At 43.2% G+C, this 21,811-nt stretch overlaps 1 protein-coding gene across 1 annotated transcript in view; it reads left to right on the top strand.

Moving 5' to 3' along the window:
• The window catches only part of LOC126544835 (DNA topoisomerase I, mitochondrial-like), a 91,834-nt gene that overhangs the window by 61,407 nt on the left and 8,616 nt on the right, over positions 1-21,811 (top strand). The window contains exons 13-15 of the mRNA XM_050192331.3: positions 4,732-4,986; positions 5,090-5,204; positions 18,042-18,169. Coding sequence (XP_050048288.2) covers positions 4,732-4,986; positions 5,090-5,204; positions 18,042-18,169 — 498 coding nt within the window. The remainder of the gene's footprint in view (positions 1-4,731; positions 4,987-5,089; positions 5,205-18,041; positions 18,170-21,811) is intronic.

The following is a 21,811-nucleotide window of genomic DNA, read 5'->3' as shown; positions in this document are numbered from 1 at the left end:
GTACGGGTACGGTTCCGGCCCTCCGTTTGAAATTTCGCGCCATAATGACGATGAGCGCTCATCGGGAGGTGCTGCCACCTCTTAGCACTTACAAGATGCATTTGAAATTGGTGCTACCTTCTTGGGGAGATAAACAGAGCTGATTGCTAGCTTCAGCGCGTTGCTCAGACTGCGGCTACGCCCCTTTGGTGGTTTCGGTTTCGCCGCGTGATCGCAACGGAGGCGCGCGAAACGTCATCTTTTTCTTTGTCGGCACTCTCTTGCAGGGCGGTGGAAGTTGATTTCTACCTTGATTGGCGCTGCTCTTAGCTTGCTTATCAGCGCCATTCGCGAGGTATTCTCGCTCTCAGTGGCAACGCGCTTTCACGGTTTCGGTTCCTCCTCGTGATTGCAACGGAGGCGCGCGAAACGTGGTTTTTCTTTTTGTCGGCACGCTCTGGCAGGGGCGGCGGAAGTTGATTTCTATCTTGATTGGCACTGCTCTTAGCTTGTTTATCACCACTTGCTTATCAGCGCCGTTCGCGAGGTATTCTTGCTCTCCGCGGCAACGCGCTTACGCGAGAGGGTGCCTCAGACCTCTGCCCAAGGCAGCCGCACGCAGAGATGGCATGTGAGCTGGCATATGAGCGCCAACACAACTCCTCGCTTCAAGAGAAGAGACACGCATTTTAGGTGTGCAGACTGCGATAAGGCGCTGTGCGTAGACTCGTGTTTCAAGGAGTACCACGCTCGGAAATACTATTGAACATTTTGCAGTTCTGAGTGATGCCGACACCAAAATACTGTTCCTAATTATTTTTGACTATTTATTCCCGACTTAATACATTTTGTACATTCAAGATCCGCAATAAAGTAATTTGACCACCTGGGAAAGCTTTTTTCAAAATAATTCGACCCTCAAAGGGCTAAAGAGTCAGCAGCTGAGGAGCCTGAGGTAATTGGTGCGAGTGCACCAATCACCTAAGAAGATGTGGATAAAGGATTGTTGCTTTCCTTATTGTGCCCGCTTTCACTTTTGCTAGGTACGATGTTCGCAGTGTAGTCGTCGTTTTCAGGCTTTCTCGTGGTCGCGATGCCATCATCCGCATGCGCAAACTCGTTGACTGTTGATCTTCAACGGCTTCCGGAAATTATGACAGCTCGCTACAAACTTTGGCGACCCTAACAATGGCTTTGTCGCACTCAGACTTTTCAGTCATCACCGGGCACGCGGAAGCCGGTACATCTGAAGCATTTTCGGATGAAGCACTTACGGCTGCCTCCACATTTTATATACAGAGCCGTGCATACACGTTGGGCACCACAGGCACCAGGCCGTTTGTCTGCTAATTTTTCCCTTATCCTTTAACATGTTGCTGACCCTTATTCTTTAACCGTTTGAAGGTTTTTGCCGTACATGTACGGCAGCGGTTTTCTGTCCCGCAAAGTCTTAGCTGTACGGGTACGGTTTCGACCCTCCGTTTGAAATTTCGCGCCATAATGGCGATGCATGCTTACTGGGAGGTGCTGCCGCCTCTTAGGACTTGCAAGAAGCGTTTGAAATTTGTGCTACCTTCTTGGGGAGATAAACAGAACTGATTTCTAGCTTCAGCACGTCGCGCGGACTGTGGCAACACCCCTTTTGCGGTTTCGGTTTCGCCGCGTGATCGCAACGGAGGCGCGCGAAACGTCATTTTTCTCTTTGTCGGCACTCTCTTGCAGAGGCGGTGGAGGTTGATTTCTATCTTGATTGGCGCTGCTCTTAGCTTGTTTATAACTGCCGTTCGCGAGGTGTTCTCGCTCTCAGCGGCAACGCGCTTATGCGGTTTCAGTTCCTCCACGTGATCGCAACGGAGGCGCGCGAAACGTAATTTTTCTCTTTGTCGGCACGCTATCGCAGGGGCGGCTGAAGTTGATTTCTATCTCGATTGGCACTGCCCTTAGCTTGTTTATCACCGCCGCTCGCGAGGTATTCTCGATCTCTGCGGCAGCGCGCTTACGCGAGAGGGTGCCTCAGACCTCTGCCCAAGGCAGCCGCACGCAGAGATGGCATATGAGCGCCAACACAACTCCTCGCTTCAAGAGAAGAGACACTCATTTTAGGTGTGCAGACTGCGATAAGGCGCTGTGCGGAGACCCTTGTTTCAAGGAGTACCACACTCTGAAATACTATTGAACATTTTGCAGTTCTGCGTGATGCTGACACCAAAATACTGTTCGTAATTTTTTTTTACTATTTATTCCCGACTTTATACATCTTGTACATTCAAGATCCGCAATAAAGTAATTTGACCACCTGGGAAAGCTTTTTTCAAAATAATTCGACCTCAAAGGGTTAAGATGTTGCTGAGAATGCTCCTCGGAATCTTGTACGCTGCGGCGGCATCCGACTTCACTGCGTGCTTACTTGTGCTTAATAAATGAAATGAAACGATAAATTATTGGAAATGAAAGTGGATGAAAAAACAACTTGCCACAGGTGGGGAACGATCCCACAGCCTTTGCTCCCGGTTAACCCCCTTTCTTTATGTTTGCGACATGAAATCCAAACTGATATAGAGTACCTAAAAATTTTCATTTAAGAACAGTACTCGTACCATTGTTTGCCTGTCCTTTGTAGTATCTAGTCATGCACCAGTAGTTACCCTCTGAGGAAATGCTTTTGTGTTATTGTACTTGCAAACGATATAAATTTAATTATATCTGAACTAATTGACCCATAGAAAATTCACATTTTTGAAATCGGCATGTAAAACTACCACATTACTCTTGCATTGGAATAACAAAAAAATGTAGAAAAGACTCAACCAAGCATTCTTGCTAAAGAAAACTTCAATGCTATATGGTCATTGAAATGAATCGATGATTAAAAATGGTTAAGTGTTGATAATGCAGCCACAATATGATTCACGCATTTAGGCAAGACTGGCGTCGCAAACTTTGGTGGCGTCTTAGCTTGGCTGGTACAAGATTTGGCAAGATACGCTGGTCTGTTGAGCCTCTGCAACGTGCTAGGGTAGTGTCAAGGCCGGTGCACCCCCTTTTTTATGTCTGCGCATGCCCAAGCTCTGGTTGTGCACGTTTGACACTCGTGTAGCCCAGCTCTCGTCCATCCTGAACTAGAGCACTTGCGTCATCTGTTACATGGTGCAGTGTTATATGGCACTTGATGGTGGCACAGGCAGTCTCATCCCATTCCAATTACGGCTAATTGTTTTCATTTCTTGTATATTCCTAATTGCCTACTATTGATGCATGTTCTCGTCATGGAGAACTATCATTTGAGGCCGTTCTCATACATTTACAGGTCGTCAAATCGACCGTTTTTTTTTTTTTTCTGGAAGTGCTTACAAGATAGCTAGATCCCAGATACGTCAAATACGTCTGAGGGTAGATAAGACTTTGTCCTCAAGCTTTCTTGAGGCCAGTGTCCCCCCTTAAGTAGGGTAATTACTACGTGGCTCCGCTCTGCTTATTAGTCAGGTTCAGGTTTCCTATTGTGCATTTTAAGCCAGCATAATGTCGTACTTGCAGTTTGAAACTGCATTGAGAGAATTTATTGGATTGAGGTTTGTGTGTTTTAAAAGTGAAAATAATTACATATATATGCCCTCATCGTGTTGGCCACCATGTTATGCGATGAACATGTTTAACCCTTTGAGGGTCTATTTTTTTTCACCATATGCGACCGCCCAGTGTCGATTTTTTTATTGCAGATTCCAGTTCTTCTTGGGGACTTATTTTGAAAAAAATTTTTCACATTTTTTTCTAGGGTGACCTTAAAGTGACAAAAAAATATTTTGAGTTGGTATATATGTGCACCAATGTACGAGTACCACTCTAAGCGATGTGTGCAGTAAGCTGTGTAATGGCACAAATGTGTAGGATGTGCAAAAGGTTTAATTTTTTGCCCACGTTCGTTATAAGTTGCTTGCACTACAGAATGGTCTTCGAAATCCAGATTGAAACACTAAGCCTACGTCACCTGGCACACAGCTACAGTGGTGCTCCTCGTGCGCATTGAAATGCTTGTCATTCATTTGTATTCTAGATAAGTTAGAAACCAGTGCAGTGTGATAGCAAACCAGCCTGTATTGAAACTGCACCGTGCCTATGCCGGAATTCACGCGAGAATGCACCCTGCTTGTCTGTTGCAATACGTCGCTAAATTTGGGAACTGGCCCTCAGCTTGCAAAACTTCAATTGATTCTTTCTCATGTGCTACAAACTGCCCTCACGAGCACCATAAGGCTCAGTGCGTACACTTTGTGCCATAATATCACAGCGATAAGCCTTGTGCGCTGCTGCTGCAGGGGTCTTTTGCAAAGATGACTGAAGTGTGGATGCGGTGTGTGGTGGCTTTCTCAAATACAGAATGCAAGGTTTCTTCCTTGTGTCAAAAAATTGTAGAAATGAATGGCGGAAAACTGGTTTCAGTATTTCCCCATTTAACATTTTGGCAGAATCCAGTTTTAGAACCCCTGGCTGATCTAAAGCAACTCTTGAATGCCTGTCTATGAACTTTCAGTGAACCATAAGATATAGAAATGGTCAGTCGGAAAGCTACTTGTTAGGTAATAATCTTGCTCCTATCATGATTAATGATTGCTTAAAAATGAACTGTGTTCGCTTTCATGACTATGAGGAGCAGCGTCTCTTTAAATTGATTTTGGAGTAAAATTAGGAAGCTCAAGTGGGCCATTACTTTTAGTGATAACTTCTCTGTTCTTTTGCTCTTCCCTTCTCCTTTAGCTTGCTTTGAGAGCTGGCAATGAAAAGGAAGAAGGCGAGACTGCTGACACTGTGGGCTGTTGCTCCTTGCGTGTTGAGCACATCACACTGCACGATGAGAAAGATGGCAAGGAGTTTGTGGTGGAGTTTGACTTCCTTGGAAAGGACTCAATTCGATATGTGAATGCAGTCCCGGTGGAAAAGAGAGTTTTCAAAAATTTGAAGCTCTTTATGGAGAACAAAAAGCCTCAGGATGACCTTTTTGATCGGCTCAATGTAAGTAAATTGTAAAATGGGTAAAATTGAAAGTTTGAATGTCACTCTTGTTTAAATTTTGTGTTTAAGTTATGTATGTACATATAAATATTCATCCTTGCAGACAAGCATTCTGAACAAGCATCTCAATGAGCTTATGGAAGGCTTGACTGCCAAAGTCTTCCGTACCTACAACGCTTCTAAGACACTTCAGGAACAGTTGGAGCTCCTAACTGAAGGTATGCCCTGTCACCCAGGCACTTACAAGTATCAAGAGACTTCATTTCTGGCCAACATATTGTTACATGAATGACTTGTTTTTGTCAATTTTACAAATACCCACAAGGGCATCCAACTAGTAACTTAATGGGCAGGTTTTTTTTCAACATGTAGTGTGTGGTGTAGTTATTCTGCCATGTGGACAAAACTTTGCTACATTTAGGCAGAATTTCAAATAATTTGTGCACTGGCTGTGCCAAGAGTTCACTTTAAGTGCAGACTAAAATTGAATTTTTTGTTGTGATGTGGTAAATAAACAAATTGAGAGTAGGGTGGGGCTGTTTTCTCATGCAGAAAAGCGATGTTCCTTTCTTGCTTCAGATGATCCCTCCTTAAACAGAAAAGCTTTATTTGTAGCAGTCACTGCATGTGTGTCAATACCATACCCACCACAGTAGCTTAGTGGCTGGGGCCGTTGCACTGCTAAACTCAATATCATGGGGTCGATCCTGGTCGAGGCGGCCACATTTCAATTGGGGCAGAATGTAGGAACACTCGTGTACTTAGAGTTATGTGCACATTAAAGAACACCATGTGGTCAAAATTAATGCAGATTTCCCTTCTACAGCGGGCCTCATAATCAGATCGTAGTACGTAAAACCCAAAATTTTAAATGTGGAGGTTAAAGTATAGTTGTTAATACCACCTTGGCCATCTTGCACGCTCATTGTAGTTCATTCTGAAATGCAATGCTTAAGTGGAGCTTTCCTTTTCGCCCACCATGGTGGTGTATTGGCTATGACGTTTCGCTGCTAAGCCAGAAGGTGCGGGATCAAATCCCGGCCGCAGTGGCCACATTTTGATGGGGGTGAAATGCAAAAGTGCCTGTGTACCTTTGCATGGGGTTGTCATTAAAAGCCCCAAGTGCTTAAAATTTATCTATCTGCGCCACTTGACGCATCAGCTCCTACACAGGGGTGCACCGATGCAAATGGCCAGGGAATCTATGCTGTCTTAGTGCAAGTTCAGCATGGTCATGACCAGGTTATTGCGTCCTTCACTACGGCATGCCTCATAAACGGATCATGATTTCAGCACATAAAACCGCAGAATTTTTAAAAACATTTATTACCCTTTCTTCAAGAAAATAGGCTGACCAGATAGATTAGGCAGATATGTGCATATAACGAAACAATTTGGTCCTTTATGTTGTATCTGCTGTAAAGTTTGGCAAATTACCAACTGGTTTCTTCCTTTAATACAGCACTGAGTACTTGCCACAGTTGACCTACAGCATGCCATGTTTCAGTCCATTGGTTGATTAGACAGAAGTCATGATTATTAGAGAATGACAGAATCGAGGCGACATGGTGTTAGCCTCTCTTGATATAAAACAAAGTTCTGTGCCACTCGGGGAATTTTGCAGAGGTACTCTGGGAAAACCTGGAAAACTCTGGGAATTTGAAACTGTCATCTTGGTAGACACCCTATAAAGCATGGCTTGCTTTCTATCACCGATTGTGAAGACATGGGCCTGAAACTATCTTTCATAAACAACTCTCAAATTCAACAAAATGAATCCACCAAATACAAGATTGACAAGAAGTCAACACCGATTGGCTGACTAGCACAGTGTGTCAATGAGACCGTTTTATCATACAGACGAATCTCGATAATTCGAACTTGAAGGGGCCCGAAAATTTGTTGCGATTTAAGGGGGGAGGAGGGGATCAGAATTAACTTTTTTGTTTCTTGACAGAAAGGACTGAAATTTGGCACACACACTGCGCATTGCAATAAAGAGACAAATCTAAAATTTCATTAGGATATCTTAATTATTTTTTGTTTTATAAGAATTTATAAGTTCCTTGCTTGTGGAAAGCCTGGCACAGTAACGAAACATGATAGGGAGCTGGGAATACTTTGCATGTTTGCCCAGATGTCTAATCTACATCAAGACAGTGTTCGATTTTTTTTTTAGTGCGCTAATAATTTTTTGCTCAACATAACATGCACATGACTGTGCTTCACTGCATGGATCCATGTAGTAATTGTGAAATAATTAAATAATGGAAAGATAAAGAAACATTTCAAGACTTACAGCACAGCTTGTGGATCACAGCAAAACAAACTGGACTAAAATCAGTCCAGCCATTGTTGTACTACGCTTCCCACGAGCGAGGTGATTGACAAAAAAAAATGCAATTGAGAAAACTGGCTGCAAAGTTTTAAAAGCACTGCAAATTTATTAAAAAGCACCAAGGCTGTAATATTTTGAATCATTGCTGTCAGGTATCTTCTTACACCTTCGCCTCTTTGTTTGGTGGGCTTTGGATGCCTTCTTCAGGCGTTCTTTATCCTTTTCTTGCGCCGTCTGGAGTAGTGCATGACCACCATTTTCACTGCCAGACCGAGCCTGGTATCGCAGTGTACACCCACAGAACGCTGTTGGCATCTTGGGCACAGAGTTTTAGCGATCAAAGAGTTCATCGTGGAAACAGGCATAGTAATGAACTCACAGTCACAAGGGGCCGAAATTTGTTCTTGGTCTTGCTGCTTCCACTCAGTCGCGGACACTGCGCGAAGGGAGTCGCGAACACTGCATGCCTGCGCTTCTGCAATCACCGCTGACACAAAACGCGGCTCAAGGTGCGTCTGAATCGTGCGACGATTCGTCTGGTGAGCCTTGAGTCGCTATACAGTATGTAGCTCGTCGAGGGTTGGGGCTCACTTGCAGGCTGCGTGTCCCTGTCGCACGATGCATCGGAAACTCACACCGTCTCTGCCCTCCAACAACGCGATCTCGGTTGCTGACTCGCGCGGCCGTACGCACAGGTGTGAGAGCCTCCGTTGGCACGTCTTCTGGTGGCTTGGTTATCAGTGTCGATGTCACAGGGCAATTGTCGGCTTCGCTGCTGGAATCGCACGGTGCAAGATAAACGTGGCCTGTTATCCGCGTGTTCAGTTGGGTTCTCCGCTGGCCGCCGTCTTTTTCTCGCCGTAGGAGACTTGCGCTTCCGTTTTCCGAAGGCATGCTTCATTTAAAAGTTATTTTCGAACGAGCGACAATCCATCACTGACTTGGGAGCTTTCATAAATCCGAATTCTGCGAGTGTCAAACGAAGAAAGACGCCAGCGTGGTTTTCAAAGCAGACAACTGCGGTCCGCTGTGGTTGCCAGCTTGCCCGCTGCTGCAGCAGCAACCAATGGCGAGACGGCTTTCAGTACGGCAACCAATCGGAGGCCCACTTTCATCGCAAGGCCCGTGTGACCACCTCGAGCAGACCCGCGCTTCTTTTGTATTTGTGTGTTTGTTACAAGATGGCGACAACCGAAGAATTCAGAAACGGAATGGCAAAACTTCGAGCTTTCGAACGATACCAAGATGGCGGCGTTTGGTGGCGGGAAAGACGAGTTAGGGCTCCGCGAACTGCGGCGATTTTACGTGATTTAAAGCTGTTTTCTCGCCCTACGCACTGATAAGTTAATTTTTTTTCGGCCACATTTAGTGCATTTTCAGTCAAACCATTTTGATACAATGTAGATTAGGCATTGCAGATACCGAAACGCGTCGTTGCCAAAAATCGATCTTTTTTTCGATTTTCGTGATCTGATCCCCGCATCCCCCCTTAAAGAAGTTCAAATTGAATGGAGGACTTACTTGCCCTGGTGCATGTGCACTGAGCTAAGACATCAGCGGGAAGTTCCAGAAGAGTTTTACTAATTACAGTCAACGTCCGATTTTTTTGGACTCCATAGGGGCTGAGAAAATAGGAAAAAAAATCGGGTGGTCCAAAAAAATGAATGCATGCCTTTTACTGCCCTCTTGCCACAGGCACGTCCGAAATAGCTCTAAAGGGTTGCCAGTACGCTTATTAGGCGTATCGGTGCTCGTACTGCGACAAAAGACGGCAGGTGCACGCGTGCATGATGGCCTCTTTCCATTCAAACGCTCATGCTGTACGTTTAAGATTTGACCATGCTTCTATCAATAATGTCCGGTGCAACTGCGATAACGATACTAATTCCCTTGTCGAAGCATCTTGCAGATTGAATAGTTTGTCATGCAGGATCACTGAGTGCTCGGTGACGGCCACATTGCCCTTGCGATAAGCTAAACTTTTTAAATTTAAATGCAATAAGCCTAGTAAATAAGTATTCTGAATTTATTTCTTTAATTTTATCATACTCTCCACAAATTGTTGGTGTAGCTGAAACTTGTCTAAGTGGTGATATACGCTATGTCAAACTTAACACCACCAGGTTTTACCGTCCGTAGATCTGACTGTACCAATGGTAGAGGAGGAGGTGGAGCTATATTTATTCGCTCAGACCTTCACTTTTCGGTTATTAAAAGCCCCGCTGACATAGGATGTGTATAATGCAAAGCTTACTTGGGAAACGACTCAATACATAGTTACTGTTTACCGTCCTCCTGGGTTGTCACTTAGTCAATTGCACATTTTAAGCTCTTTCATTCATGAACAGGGCCTCTATTCCTCCAATTTAGTAATACTTAGTGATTTCAACTTGCCAGGAATTTGGTGGTCATCCGTCGCAGTTTCTGGTCCTGAACCTTCCATATCTACGGAACTAGTAAACTTATCCTTATCTTGCAATCTAAAGCAAATAGTCTATAGCAAAACTTGAGGCATGTCAGATTTGGTTTTCCTCAGTGAGCATTTGTCTGAAACTGGCTACATGTGTGAAATTATCGAGGGTATATCGGATCATAAAGCAGTATATGTTTCTGTTCATTTAAACGTCCCTAAAAGAAGCTTTATTTACTACACATTTAATGATTTTGCCCAGGCTGATGATGCCGCCATCATTGACTACTTAGCTCATTCATTTTCTATTTTTTAATAATTTAACGTTGCGTTTGATGTTAATGGCTTACTTATTTTAGGATACTATTAAGGGGGGACCCTGCACTTGAAAACGTTTTTCTTTAATTCTTGATCGATTTTGATGAAACTTGCCGAGTTTATGTATTTCAATGTGCTATTTTAAATATACATCCAGTTTTCTCGCAGAATAAATAACAGAAATCGTAGAAATTCAGCCTTATTGCATAATTTGCTTAGAGGTGAGCCATTTAGCAAACTATATAACTATGTACGAAAATGATGTGGAACTAATAAAGAGTGCAAATTAGCAAGAATGCTGTTCTAACCCAATTCTATATGGGATGAGAACACTGCAAACTTCAGTGAGAGAAATCCATGTAAATGCTAAAAATACAAACATTAAAAATTTTTTTTTATAATAAATAGAATGTTATTTCGTAAATTTGCACTCTACACAGCTTTGCTTTCCTGGGAAAAAAAGAATTACAGTGATAGCACAAGTAGATGCAGAGGTGATAAACCTCCAAAATGGCGTCATCACCAAAATTGTGGTTTTGAGAAAACAACAAAAAACATTTCACAACTGATATATTCAAGGAAAGTTTGAAGAAACTGCACCAAAAGCCATCAGTAGACACCAGGTATCATTCATGGCTGTTTGGCCGTTACGGTCGACAACATAGCATGCACTGCGAGTACGTTCAGTTCAAAAGGATTACACGTTCTCGGGCCCTAAATTCTTGCGGCGAGCTCCATCCCGACGCAACTTCACTGCAGATCTCGCAAACAACAGTCAGTTTTGTTGCAAGACCGTAATCCTGATTGCTCTGCACTAGGTTTGCAGAATCACTGCAAGTATTGCATGAGAGAACACCAAGAATATTGTTCACTGCTGCAAATTCGACAACATATGAAGCAGCGAGCTCCGCAACTCAGGCTATTGCTCTATCGGCATCGGATCTTCAACAAAACGACGAATTTTTCACTCCGTGGCCATCGTAGATGCAATCTTGTTGAACGTAGCTTACTGATGCGCTGTCATCTTATCCATTTCCTCTTCAGTTATGACAGCTATGTCAATTCTTACGTGAGTGGGACAGGCGTGTGGAGATGTGTGATCCGGCAGAGCAGTTGAGGCGTCGACGTTTGTCGGTGGTACTTCAGAGGCAAGCTGCAGGGTATTCTGTGCCGATTGCGACGACTGAATCGTTTTCGGAAGTTTCTTGCATTTTGCACGTTTCCGCCTGTAATGATTCACGGAACAAAACTTTGTCGGACCTCCTGCATATTCAGCGTCGCACTCTTCAGACCAAGACAAAATTGCAGCTGTTGTCCGAGTGCTCGTAGTCCCTGGCGCCAATCACTACTCGCTACCTTGATCACATGCTCGAACTGACCAATACTAGCAAGCACGACATACTGAACTCCAGATCTGCACAGATTCTTGCTCCAGCACACGTGGTCTAGTTCGCCCCTTTTTCTGCTAGGGACAGAGCGTACGAGCAGAGTGGCGCTAGTTATAACCTGTTCGCTGTCGTCTGCTTCTGCGATCTGTTCAACGCTCATGCTGCCATTTCAGCAGGCACGTGTGCTTGTATTGGTGGTAAATGAATAAATTCACAAATATAAAAAGAAAACAAAAATTTCCGAATGCTTTGCATTTGAGTAGTGAAATTAGAGGAGGTAGAGCGGTGCAAGAAAGGTAAACAATGAGCATAGGTGGCAACTGCAATGCTAGATCGACGGCATAAATTTTCCTTTCCTAGCCTCTGTAAGAGACTGGAAAAATCGTTTTAAAAGATTCATAGGATAGTCTAGCTTTTTTGAGTTGGTTGCAGATAGCCTAATGTCATAGATGACACTAGGATTTACTGTTGTGTGCCGTAGTGAAATGCAGATGATCTGGTAAAAGTATTCCCGAGTAAGTCCTGCGCCCGGTATGTGCAATAGGTTGATCGAGTCTGTTTCAAGGAAAGGTGTGCATACCTAGTTTTTAATGTTGTTGGATGTCTAGCTCAGTAGAAAGCTTGCAAAGGTGGCCCCAGTGCTTTAAAACGTGCTGCGCTGCTTGCTGGCTTTGTGTCACGGAACTCTTTTCAAACTGCAAAGCTAGCTTTCTTGCGTGGTAAGGCGGCAGCATAACGATAGTGCGAAAGATAGGTACTCAGTGAAGCTGTGTGCACAATTCTCTTTTTGAACTTGCAATGCACTCGCAAACAACTTTTAAGAGTTAAAATGAGTAGTAATCGTTCTTTTGTCGAACATTACGGCGGTTTCAAGTTTCTAAAGTCCGCAGAAACGAACTTTACATTGTGTACAATGAAACTATTGTGTACCTTATGAACTCTATAAACAATGTGACATAATAATCTGCGAGATCTGCGCAGTTTGCTACTGCTTGAAAAAGGCAATGGGAGTGGCTATTTAGCGCTATTTTATGTTGAATTCCAATGGTGGAGTCGGAGCAGCCGACGGACTCCGCGAGCGAGCACTCGACTCTGGCGTAGAGCAACGCCTCCAAATCCGCGAGTGGAACAAAACCTGCGCCGCCGGAGCAAGGCGGAAGCGGAACTTCTATTGCCGAGTTACCCAGGATGCATTGCGTACTGTCATTTCCTTCTGCTGTTTGCTCCCGGCACCGGTCGCTTGTCTCTTCAGCGCCGTTCACCTGTTGTTTCTTTAAAAGCGCGAAATGGATATGTCGCCAAGCGTGCAGCAGGTTTTGCTTCCTCGCGAGTCGTGACCGGTGGCGCCTCCCAGCAGACAAACGTGGTAAAGGAAATACGTCACGCAGAGTTCCGGTCCACTCCGCCAATTTGGCGGAGCATCTTTTTCTGCTCCACGGAGTGACTCCCGCTCTGAATCCACTCCGACTCTCTCATTGGAACACCTTACTCGCGCCCTCACTCTGTCATTGGAACAAACTTGCTCCGAAACGAGCAGAAAAACTTGCTCCGTCTCCGCCATTGGAATTCAACATTAGAGAGCAGCGGACTACATGCAACATTTTTAGGTTCAGGCAGTCAACTTTTGGAGCCAAGTGACTGATCAAAGCCTTGTGGCATCACTGTCACTGTTCACGAAAATCAACTAGGCAAGCAGTTCATCCCAACATAACAGCCACCATACTAATTATAATGCCGCATCAATCAGCCGTAGAGTAGCAGACAAACAGGTTATAAAAGTGACACGAATGGCCAACGGTTGAATGATAGTGGGTACAAGTGGCTCCCATAGAAACGGGCTTAGGTAGGTCGTGCTAGCTGTTTTCTGCTGTTTTTTCACAGCCGCAGAGCCGGCAATGTTGTCGACCGATGAACAAAAAAAGCCAGAAATGTGAGCTTTCGAATGATACCAAAATGGCACTGGCAGAGCGCGTAGTTATCAAGTTAGGCACGACGAAAATGTGGCGCGATTTGTCCCCAATTGAAAGGGCAACGCTTGCGGACCCGCATCCTTAGGTCATGATAATGGAAGAAATGTGCGGTATTTTGTAACCAAGTTTCGAGGACAGGTGTGGAAACACGTCAGGAACGTGGCAATTAAAAATTGAAAATTCAAAGTCTAGGCAGATTTTCGGTCCCAAAGACAGGTGTTCCCCCTTAAGACCTGTATTGAGCGCTTCGTACCTCATAAAACAGACTAAATTGCCATGAATAACTTGCGAAATTTTGCATCTATCTCGCCGTGTCGCCAGATTTCGATGTGCGAAGTGGTGATCCTGATACTTTGCGAAAATTCCACTAAAAGTGGAACTTCGAGTTAACCCTATCGAGGGTGGATTTTTTTTGCCATATGCAACCGCCCAGGGTTGATTTTTTTATTGCAGATTCCAATTCTTCTTGGGGACTTATTTCAAAAAAAATTTACCGTAATTTTTCAAGGGTGACCGTAAAGTGAGAAACAAATATTTTGCATTGGTATATATGTACTCTTCATTCATGAATAACAGCAATAAAAAAGGAAATAAACTTATAAGAATTAATAATTTGATGCATTGTTATACACATAGTTCAAGGCTTTGAAAATGCGCACACAAGAATATTTCGTAAGACTCAAATGTTCCTGCTCTTACACTAGTATGTACATCCATAGCGTAATCGAACTATGTAGGTGCACTCACTCAAGAAAACTGTGTGGTTGTGTGCCTGTCAAAAAATCAAAATGCGTGACAAACTTGCACTAAATCTTATCGCCAACCAGGGGCAATTAGTTTCGTGAGTCTCCAAAAAGAAAAAAGCAACGGAAAGCATGCACGGCAGCATCCTTCCTATGCGCACCCCTGTGAGCACTAAACGAGCGAGAAACAAGCGGTCGCCCTTTGAGCGATTAGTAACGAATAGCCATCAGTTCTGCAAGCGCAAGAAGCCAAAACCCAGACCACCGCCTGGCCATGCGCGCGCCAATGTGCGAGTGGTAGTACATAGACCCGCAGGAGCAAACTAGCTCTAAAACAAACCATGCAACGAAAACCGAGAGACGGAGGTGCGCGAAAAAAATTCCCTGTATTCCCACATAGTGGCAGCTCATGACAGAAAAGAAAAAGTTTGGAAATGGCGCGCTTTTTCAGCGTACAGACGGCGCCGTAAATATACAGCATCAACAATTTTGAACTTGTTCGCGGCACTGTATATTTACGTCATTGACCCTGAAAGGGTTAAAATGGTGGCTGTTCGGGATTTTTACTGCAGACACACTTTGCCGAATTTACTTAAAGCTAACCCACATAAGTTTTGGTCTTCCTTTTTACTTCCAGGTTTCTCGACCAATTCATGTACATTTAACTGCCAAAATATTAGTGATCCACTTGAAATTTCAAAACTGTTTAACAGTTATTTCAAATCAGTTTTTACTACAGATAATCTTCAGGTTCTCTCTGTTGGTCGTGTTACAGGTACTTCGATAGAGGACATCAAAGTGAGCCAGGAAGGTGTTTGAAGTCTTATTCTAAATCTTGATTAAAAAAAGAACACAGGCCCTGATGGCATTCCAAACTCATTTCATTTGCGTTACTCCTTATGGACTTGCAAGTTCCTTACCATTATCTTGAAAAAATCCTTGTCCACTTGTGTAGTCCCAAATTCATTAAAGGTTGCTAAGATTCTCCCATTATACAAATCTGATAAGCACACTTCAACAAATTATTGACCAATTTCATTAACATCCCAATGTGGCAAGTTACTAGAGCATATTGTCTATAAATGTATAGCTGGGTTTCTTGAGTCTAACAACATCCTGTCTCAACATGGTTTTAGAAAAGGCCTCAGCACAGTCTCACAGCTCGTAGAATTCGCCCACAACATAGGCCAGTCTCTTGATGTAGATGACGAAATTGACGCTTTATCTATTGATTTTTCAAAAGCTTTTGATACAGTAGTTCACATCAAACTCTTGCATAAACTTCAAAGTATTTTAAATGACTGAAATATTTTAAACTGGTTATCCAGCTTTCTCCCCAACGGTCACAGTATGTACTATTTAACTCTAGTAAATGCCCGATAGTAGGTGTATCCTCAGGTGTCCAACGAAGCTCTGTGCCCGGCCCTCTCCTGTTCTTACTTTATATAAATTATCTCCCTTCTATTTCCTCAAAAATACACTTAATGCCAATGATTGTGTCATATACCATCATCAAATGTTAGGTTATTCAGCTGGTGGAAAAAGTGGCAGATGACCATCAACTTCAGGAAAACTGTTCTTTTATCATTTCTTAGGCGTCGTTCTTTAGCCCATTTTACATACTCCTTTAACAACCAAACATTAAACAGAGTTGACCAATATAAATATTTGGGAGTTTTTTTTTTTTTTCGCACGATATGTCTTGGTTTTCGCACATCGAACTAACATGCAAAGAAGCCCTTTGACGCCTCGGTTATTTGCAGCGCACGCTCCGATCCGCACCAAAACACACTAGACTGTTAACCTACATAGCCTTAATACGTCCAATATTAAAGTGCGCCTCTCTCGCATGGAATCCCCATCATAAAAAAAAAACGTCATGTTAGAATCAGTACAGAAAAAGAAACTGTTAGGTTTGTCTGTCAGCGTTATGATAGATATTTTTCACCCTCTTCCAACCTTTCTCACCTGAACTTAATCACACTTCGGAAACGTAGCCACTTCGATTGTTTGAAGTTTTTGCACAATTATGTAAATTCACCACATTCTTCTCAGGGTTATACATAATTTTCAGCCCTCTAAAATACTCGTCAATATCATGCTCTAAATATTGTTCTGTATAGTTCTCGTTCAGGCTTGTTTTTGTACACTTTTTTTCTCTCATTTGATTCAGTGCTGGAATGCTTTGCCTGGGAATGTATGCGAATGTGCTTTAGATGAATTTCTTATTGCTATTTAATAGTTGCAATGTATATGTAAAATTCATTGTTCATTCCTACTCCTCCTATAGCCAAATGTTTAGCTGTAGTATATACAAATAAATAAATAAAAATAAATACCATGTCATGTCAATTGCCCTTCTAACTTTAGGTATTCTTCACCGCATAACACTGCTGTATTGAGGCGAAGTTGACTTTCGAGAACCGGCATTATGCAACACGCCATACTTTCAGTGCTCCAAAACCATCGGCAAGGATTACAAAGACGGAGTCGGCTACCTTGCTAACAGTGGCGAATCGTTTCCATGAAAAACATGGCACTGAACAGCAAGAAGCTTGGCAACGAACGTTGAAGTAGCTAGGCCTAGCGTTGCCACAGTGTTGCTACAGCTGCCTGCGGACCTGCTGGTTGGAGGCGCCGCCACGTGATTTGCCGCCCTGCTAGAACATTGTCAGAGCACAGCGTGTTTGAATTAACTGTCGCAAATGCTTGCCCATTCGAAATACCGGGCGTTTTCGCCCATTGGAATACACATAACTTTGACGGGACCACAGAGTCAGCCAGTTCGAGCGCCCAAATTTATGCACTGGCTACCGGCAGACGCGAGCTGAAAAGTAAGCAGTTAGGACGAAGGAAACTACTTTAAAGTTCAGTTATGGCCTTGGCGATTTGAAATCAACTACTCTTCAATTCTGTTGTAAGCGTGCAAAGTGGTGACAAAGCACTGTGCCGAGATCTGTACGTCATTATTCCCGAAGCCTGCCAGTAAAATTTTGCTACGTAGATAAGTGGGTCAATACGTGCTGTTATGCTGAAAAATTTCATTTCCAGAGATGCGCTATCTATCTCTGCATCAAACGGGAAACAAGAGATGGTGTGTACAATACAGCAGCATAAACAAGTGCCTTGCTCAGTTAACTACTGTCAGCGATGTCATCCATGTTTTTGCGAGAGAACTGTATGGCCTATAAATGTATGCTTATGCGAGCATAGTTTTCCCTACTTATACATCATGAAATGTGGGAACTGTAGGTAGGATGAAGTTGAAGAAAAGCAAGAAGCTGTAACAACCCGTAATTTATGTATCTAGTTCAGTTACTTGTGCGCTCGCATTGATTTGTCTAAAGGCGGAACAGTGGGGCTCATATGCCCACATATGTATGTTTTGCTACATTTTGAGATTATTTCCTATCAGTGATGTGCCATTTCCACAATATTTTAAGCTAACAACGATCTGTGGCTGTAGATGTTGATGTAAACAAATGCACAGCTTTAGTAAATACGATGCGGAAAGCTGCTTTTGAAGGCTCCTGGAATGTGTGAAATGTCTAAAGAATTAAAAGGAATACGAAAAGCGAGCTGCAAGTGCCGGAATTGGTGACAACAAATTCAGAAGCAGCTGCGTCAGCAAATGGAACTCAGCGTGCCTTTATTGGCTGCACTGTTAGCAAAATAGTGCACTCAAGTCTTCCACCCTCCTAATTTTAATGAGCAGTGGTTGGGCAAAGAATGTCGTTGGAGCTTGCTACATTCCTTGTCCAGCCTCTGCTCATTGCTTCAAGCCTCCCATCTTCCTGTGAACTTCTGTCTTGTTTGGATTTCTGCTTAATTTGTGACTATTGAACTGTTCTCAGAATATGCCAATAGCAAACTTCTTTTTCCTTCTAGCTGACATGTCTCTGCCTGAAAAGATGCTGGCTTACAATCGAGCAAACAGGGCTGTAGCCATCCTCTGCAACCATCAACGAGCTGTTCCCAAGACGTTTGGGAAACAAATGGAAAACCTACAAAAGAAGGCAAGTCTGTTGCTATTTCTACTAAATGCAGTCGAACCTCTCTATATAATAAACGCGGATATAAAATAAATATAAAATGGTTCATGCTTTATTTCAGTGAAGATTTCTTCTGCTGTTATGAAATCAAGATGCAAGCTCTGACACAGTATCAATTATAGCAAAGCACATATTTTTTTGCCCATGCCTCAAATTATATGCAGTACTAGAACCTCGTTCATACGTGTAAAAAAAAAAAAAAAAAAACGGTAAAAACGTACTGGCTGGATAAATGCATGTTTCTGAGTCGCACAAAATAATTAACTTGGCCGACTCAGCTGTACTTGAGAACTACCTAATATAGTACTAACCGGGAAGATGTATGATGCGAATTAACTAAAATTTGACAGACTGGACTATTAAAGCGTTTTAATGTAGCATAAAATGTTTGCGATAGTATGTTTCGCATGGTAACACTTCGCGGCATGCTATTCGATAGAGCTTTAGTATAGCGTAAAACAATGGAGCGCTGCAAAGCGCAAAACTTCACCGCGCCATCTTGGTGCGAGTAGTATAAGGGAGGACACGGGTTTTAGAGACTCAAAAATAAAAAAAAGCAATATTTTGGAAATGGTATTTTCGGAATTTCCAACTATTATTCTAGCACGACGCCAAATTTTTCGCCTTCTTAATCAATATTTTAGCCGTAATATAAATTTTTGGCATTAGTGTCGGCCAAATATTAGCCAAAGTTTCTGTAAGAAGCGATTTTTCCACAGCGCGTGATGGCCCCTGCAGTCGTTTGGTCGCGCCGACCTGTATATTGTTTGAAAGAACAGTCTCTCCTCTTCAATTTCTCGCCACCACTGGCTTTGTTTGCACATTGGCAGTGAAGAAATTCTGCCTCATAAAGAAGACCCAATGCGTGCTGTAATTGGTCGACAAAGGCACGTGACCCTCAGCTAGCCACGCCATTAGCTAGACTGGCATCGTCTGCATCACTCCACGAGTGCTGCGCACATGCCGTGTGTGCCAACTAGGTTTCCCACGCTGACCGATGCTGACCTCGACTGTGAAGTTGGCTACGAAGTACAAATTTACAAAAAAAAAAAAAAAGGAAGGTGAAGTCTGCATACAACTTCGAGAAATGACGTCCCGCTGCGCCGCTTCCTGATGACATCGCTAACAGCCTGCTCCCTCAGTCGAGCGACGCCAGAGATCCCGATGGCCTGTCAGGCCTAGTCCCCCGAAGTGTTCCTGACAACGGCCACATTTCATTGTCATTTCAGCACGACGTTACTATTCTGCAGCCGGAAATATTGTGGCATATTGACAGTGAAGCTCAAGAAAAACTTCAAGCATTAGCATCAACTCTGTGCTACTGACCGAAAATCAGAACCGCTAGATCGCGTTGATGACACTGCTGCGGGGACAAACGAGCTGGCTACGTCTGCTGAGCATGCGTCTGGTGAAAACTTGCAGCGGGTGCTCAGAAGGCATCACCGTAGTGACACTAGCCAGACAGACTACATTCCTGGAGGCTGCTAATGCAATATCACTTGTATATATTCAAATATTTTGTGGTGTTATAAAAATATGCTCTTTTTGTTTTTTCAAGTTTTCTCAGAATCTCATTTTTGGTGTTTTCTTTTAATTTGCCGAACCGCCATCTCGGTCTTCAGGTCACAAAGAACCATAACTTTAACAGCAGCATGTAGCTACATATGTGTACTGCACAATGCAAGGAGCAGTTTTTAATTTCACTTTTGTAAATATTAAAATCTGGCTACTAATTGGACCACATAACTGCCATGTCTGGAGATTGAACCTCTAATTGCTGTAAAGTTGTAATTCCTGCAATATAAAATAAAAATAGTCCAACAGTTGCGTTGTTTACACTTTGTAGTATCCAGCCATATGTCTTTATAAACATTCTGGCTGATACTATTTTTACAGTTGTTCCGATAAATAGGTGATTAACTTTAATATCTGGAACCACTCATTCAACTTAAGAAGTAATTATATTTTTGAAATTAGCATGAAAAACTCGTCTGGGTGACAGTTTTTATTAAATTCAGTCAAAAAATGAAAAAAAGTTCGAAGCACCTCTTCCCCCCTTAAGCTGATTGGCTCAACATCTAGTTAAGGGTAGTCAAAGCAGCATTTTTTTTTTATAGTTACGTGATGCAGATATCCGTGATTCTTTTTTTTTTTTTTTTTTTTTTGTACATGAAGGTACAAGCGTGGTCCTCGATGATGTCGCAAATACTATTTGTGGGTTCAGGCATAAAAAAGGAAAAGGAGAGTACTTTCATGCTGCTGCATTAACCAGCGGAGACAAGTTGTGCTACTTCACATGTTCTCTCCGTGAAAGAAGTTGCCAGCTTGGACGTTCATGCTAAGTGCCGTTTGCAGCAGCGAAAACAACTGTACGAAGTCATCCTGCACGTGAGCAAAGCCTACTGTGACACTAACATTTAAGTCACTAAACTGGCACCCTGAAAACGTTGTGCTTCTAATAGGCTGACTTATTTTTAATCGACGCCTCGCTGTTGGCAATGCATGCCTTGTTTCGCTCCGGCACATTGTAAGCCGCGGCCAATCATTTTATGCCATGACACATTGTTACTTTAGATAGCCATACAGCTCGATCACCGCCGGGTACTGCTGCACGGTCACTTTGGATAGCGATTTTTCTCTATATGCGTTCAGTCGATCGCGATCCGCGCATCGAGTTCGAGCTTCACGATCGTGATCGTAGGCTGTTGTCAGCACCGTCATTCTGAGTGAGCTAAACTAACTCTATTCGAATTGTTGGACCATGTAGCAGTGACCATGCTTGATCAAAATTGAGAAATTTGATCCGGTCGGGCGCGGTCTTAATTGAAAGTGACTGTGCGACACCACGGTACTCTAACATTCTTTGTTCTTCGTCGTCTGGTATGGTGCTAAACAAAAGCTTTTGCGGTTTTGAAGCAGTTGTAAGTGGTCTGTCATAGCTCACTACTGAACACAGATCTGGGACCTACTTGCTGACGTAATTGGTGCAACTACAAGTCGCTTTGCGTGGCTAGCAAGACAAAAGAGCCCTTATTTATCAGGTCTTTTTATTCATCATATTATTCTCATCAGCTTGCCGCACTTTGTAAACGTCCGAAAAATCTGTCGGGTTGTCGTCAGGACAATTTTCGATTGTGCTTTTTTCTCCATTGACGAAATGATTAGAGAATACCCTGGCGTTTGGGACTCATTCGGAGCCATCTGCAGCTGAAAAATGATTTTATTAACCAAGAGATCAGAATTGATATGACGCGAATGTTCGTTTTTCATAATGTACAACGATTGATGTTCATTATGCCCTGTTCGTAAGGTCCGATTGCGCTTGCGAGTTAGTTTCCTTCCGTTGCAAGACATATCCGGAAAAAAAAAAGGGGGAGGGCTAATTAACAAAGCAAGACGGTCCCAACTGTGGCCGACATGAAGTGCCGTGGCCGTGAAGTAATACACGTCGAGCCAGCCGAGCTGCAGAGCCACCTTTCCAGTACTGTCGCATCGCTGTTCCAGATGGCACCAGAGTAGCCACAAACTTGACTGTACAGGGGCTATTGCGTGGTGTTTTAAAAAGGCCACAGGAAGTCTAACCGAAATCGAGCTGGTGGGTGACAC

Source organism: Dermacentor andersoni, chromosome 1 (assembly GCF_023375885.2).
Source record: "Dermacentor andersoni chromosome 1, qqDerAnde1_hic_scaffold, whole genome shotgun sequence".
In the NCBI taxonomy this organism is placed as follows: Eukaryota; Metazoa; Arthropoda; class Arachnida; order Ixodida; family Ixodidae; genus Dermacentor; species Dermacentor andersoni.
The sequence above is the reverse complement of the archived record's forward strand: the minus strand, read 5'-3'. Positions and strand labels throughout refer to the sequence as shown.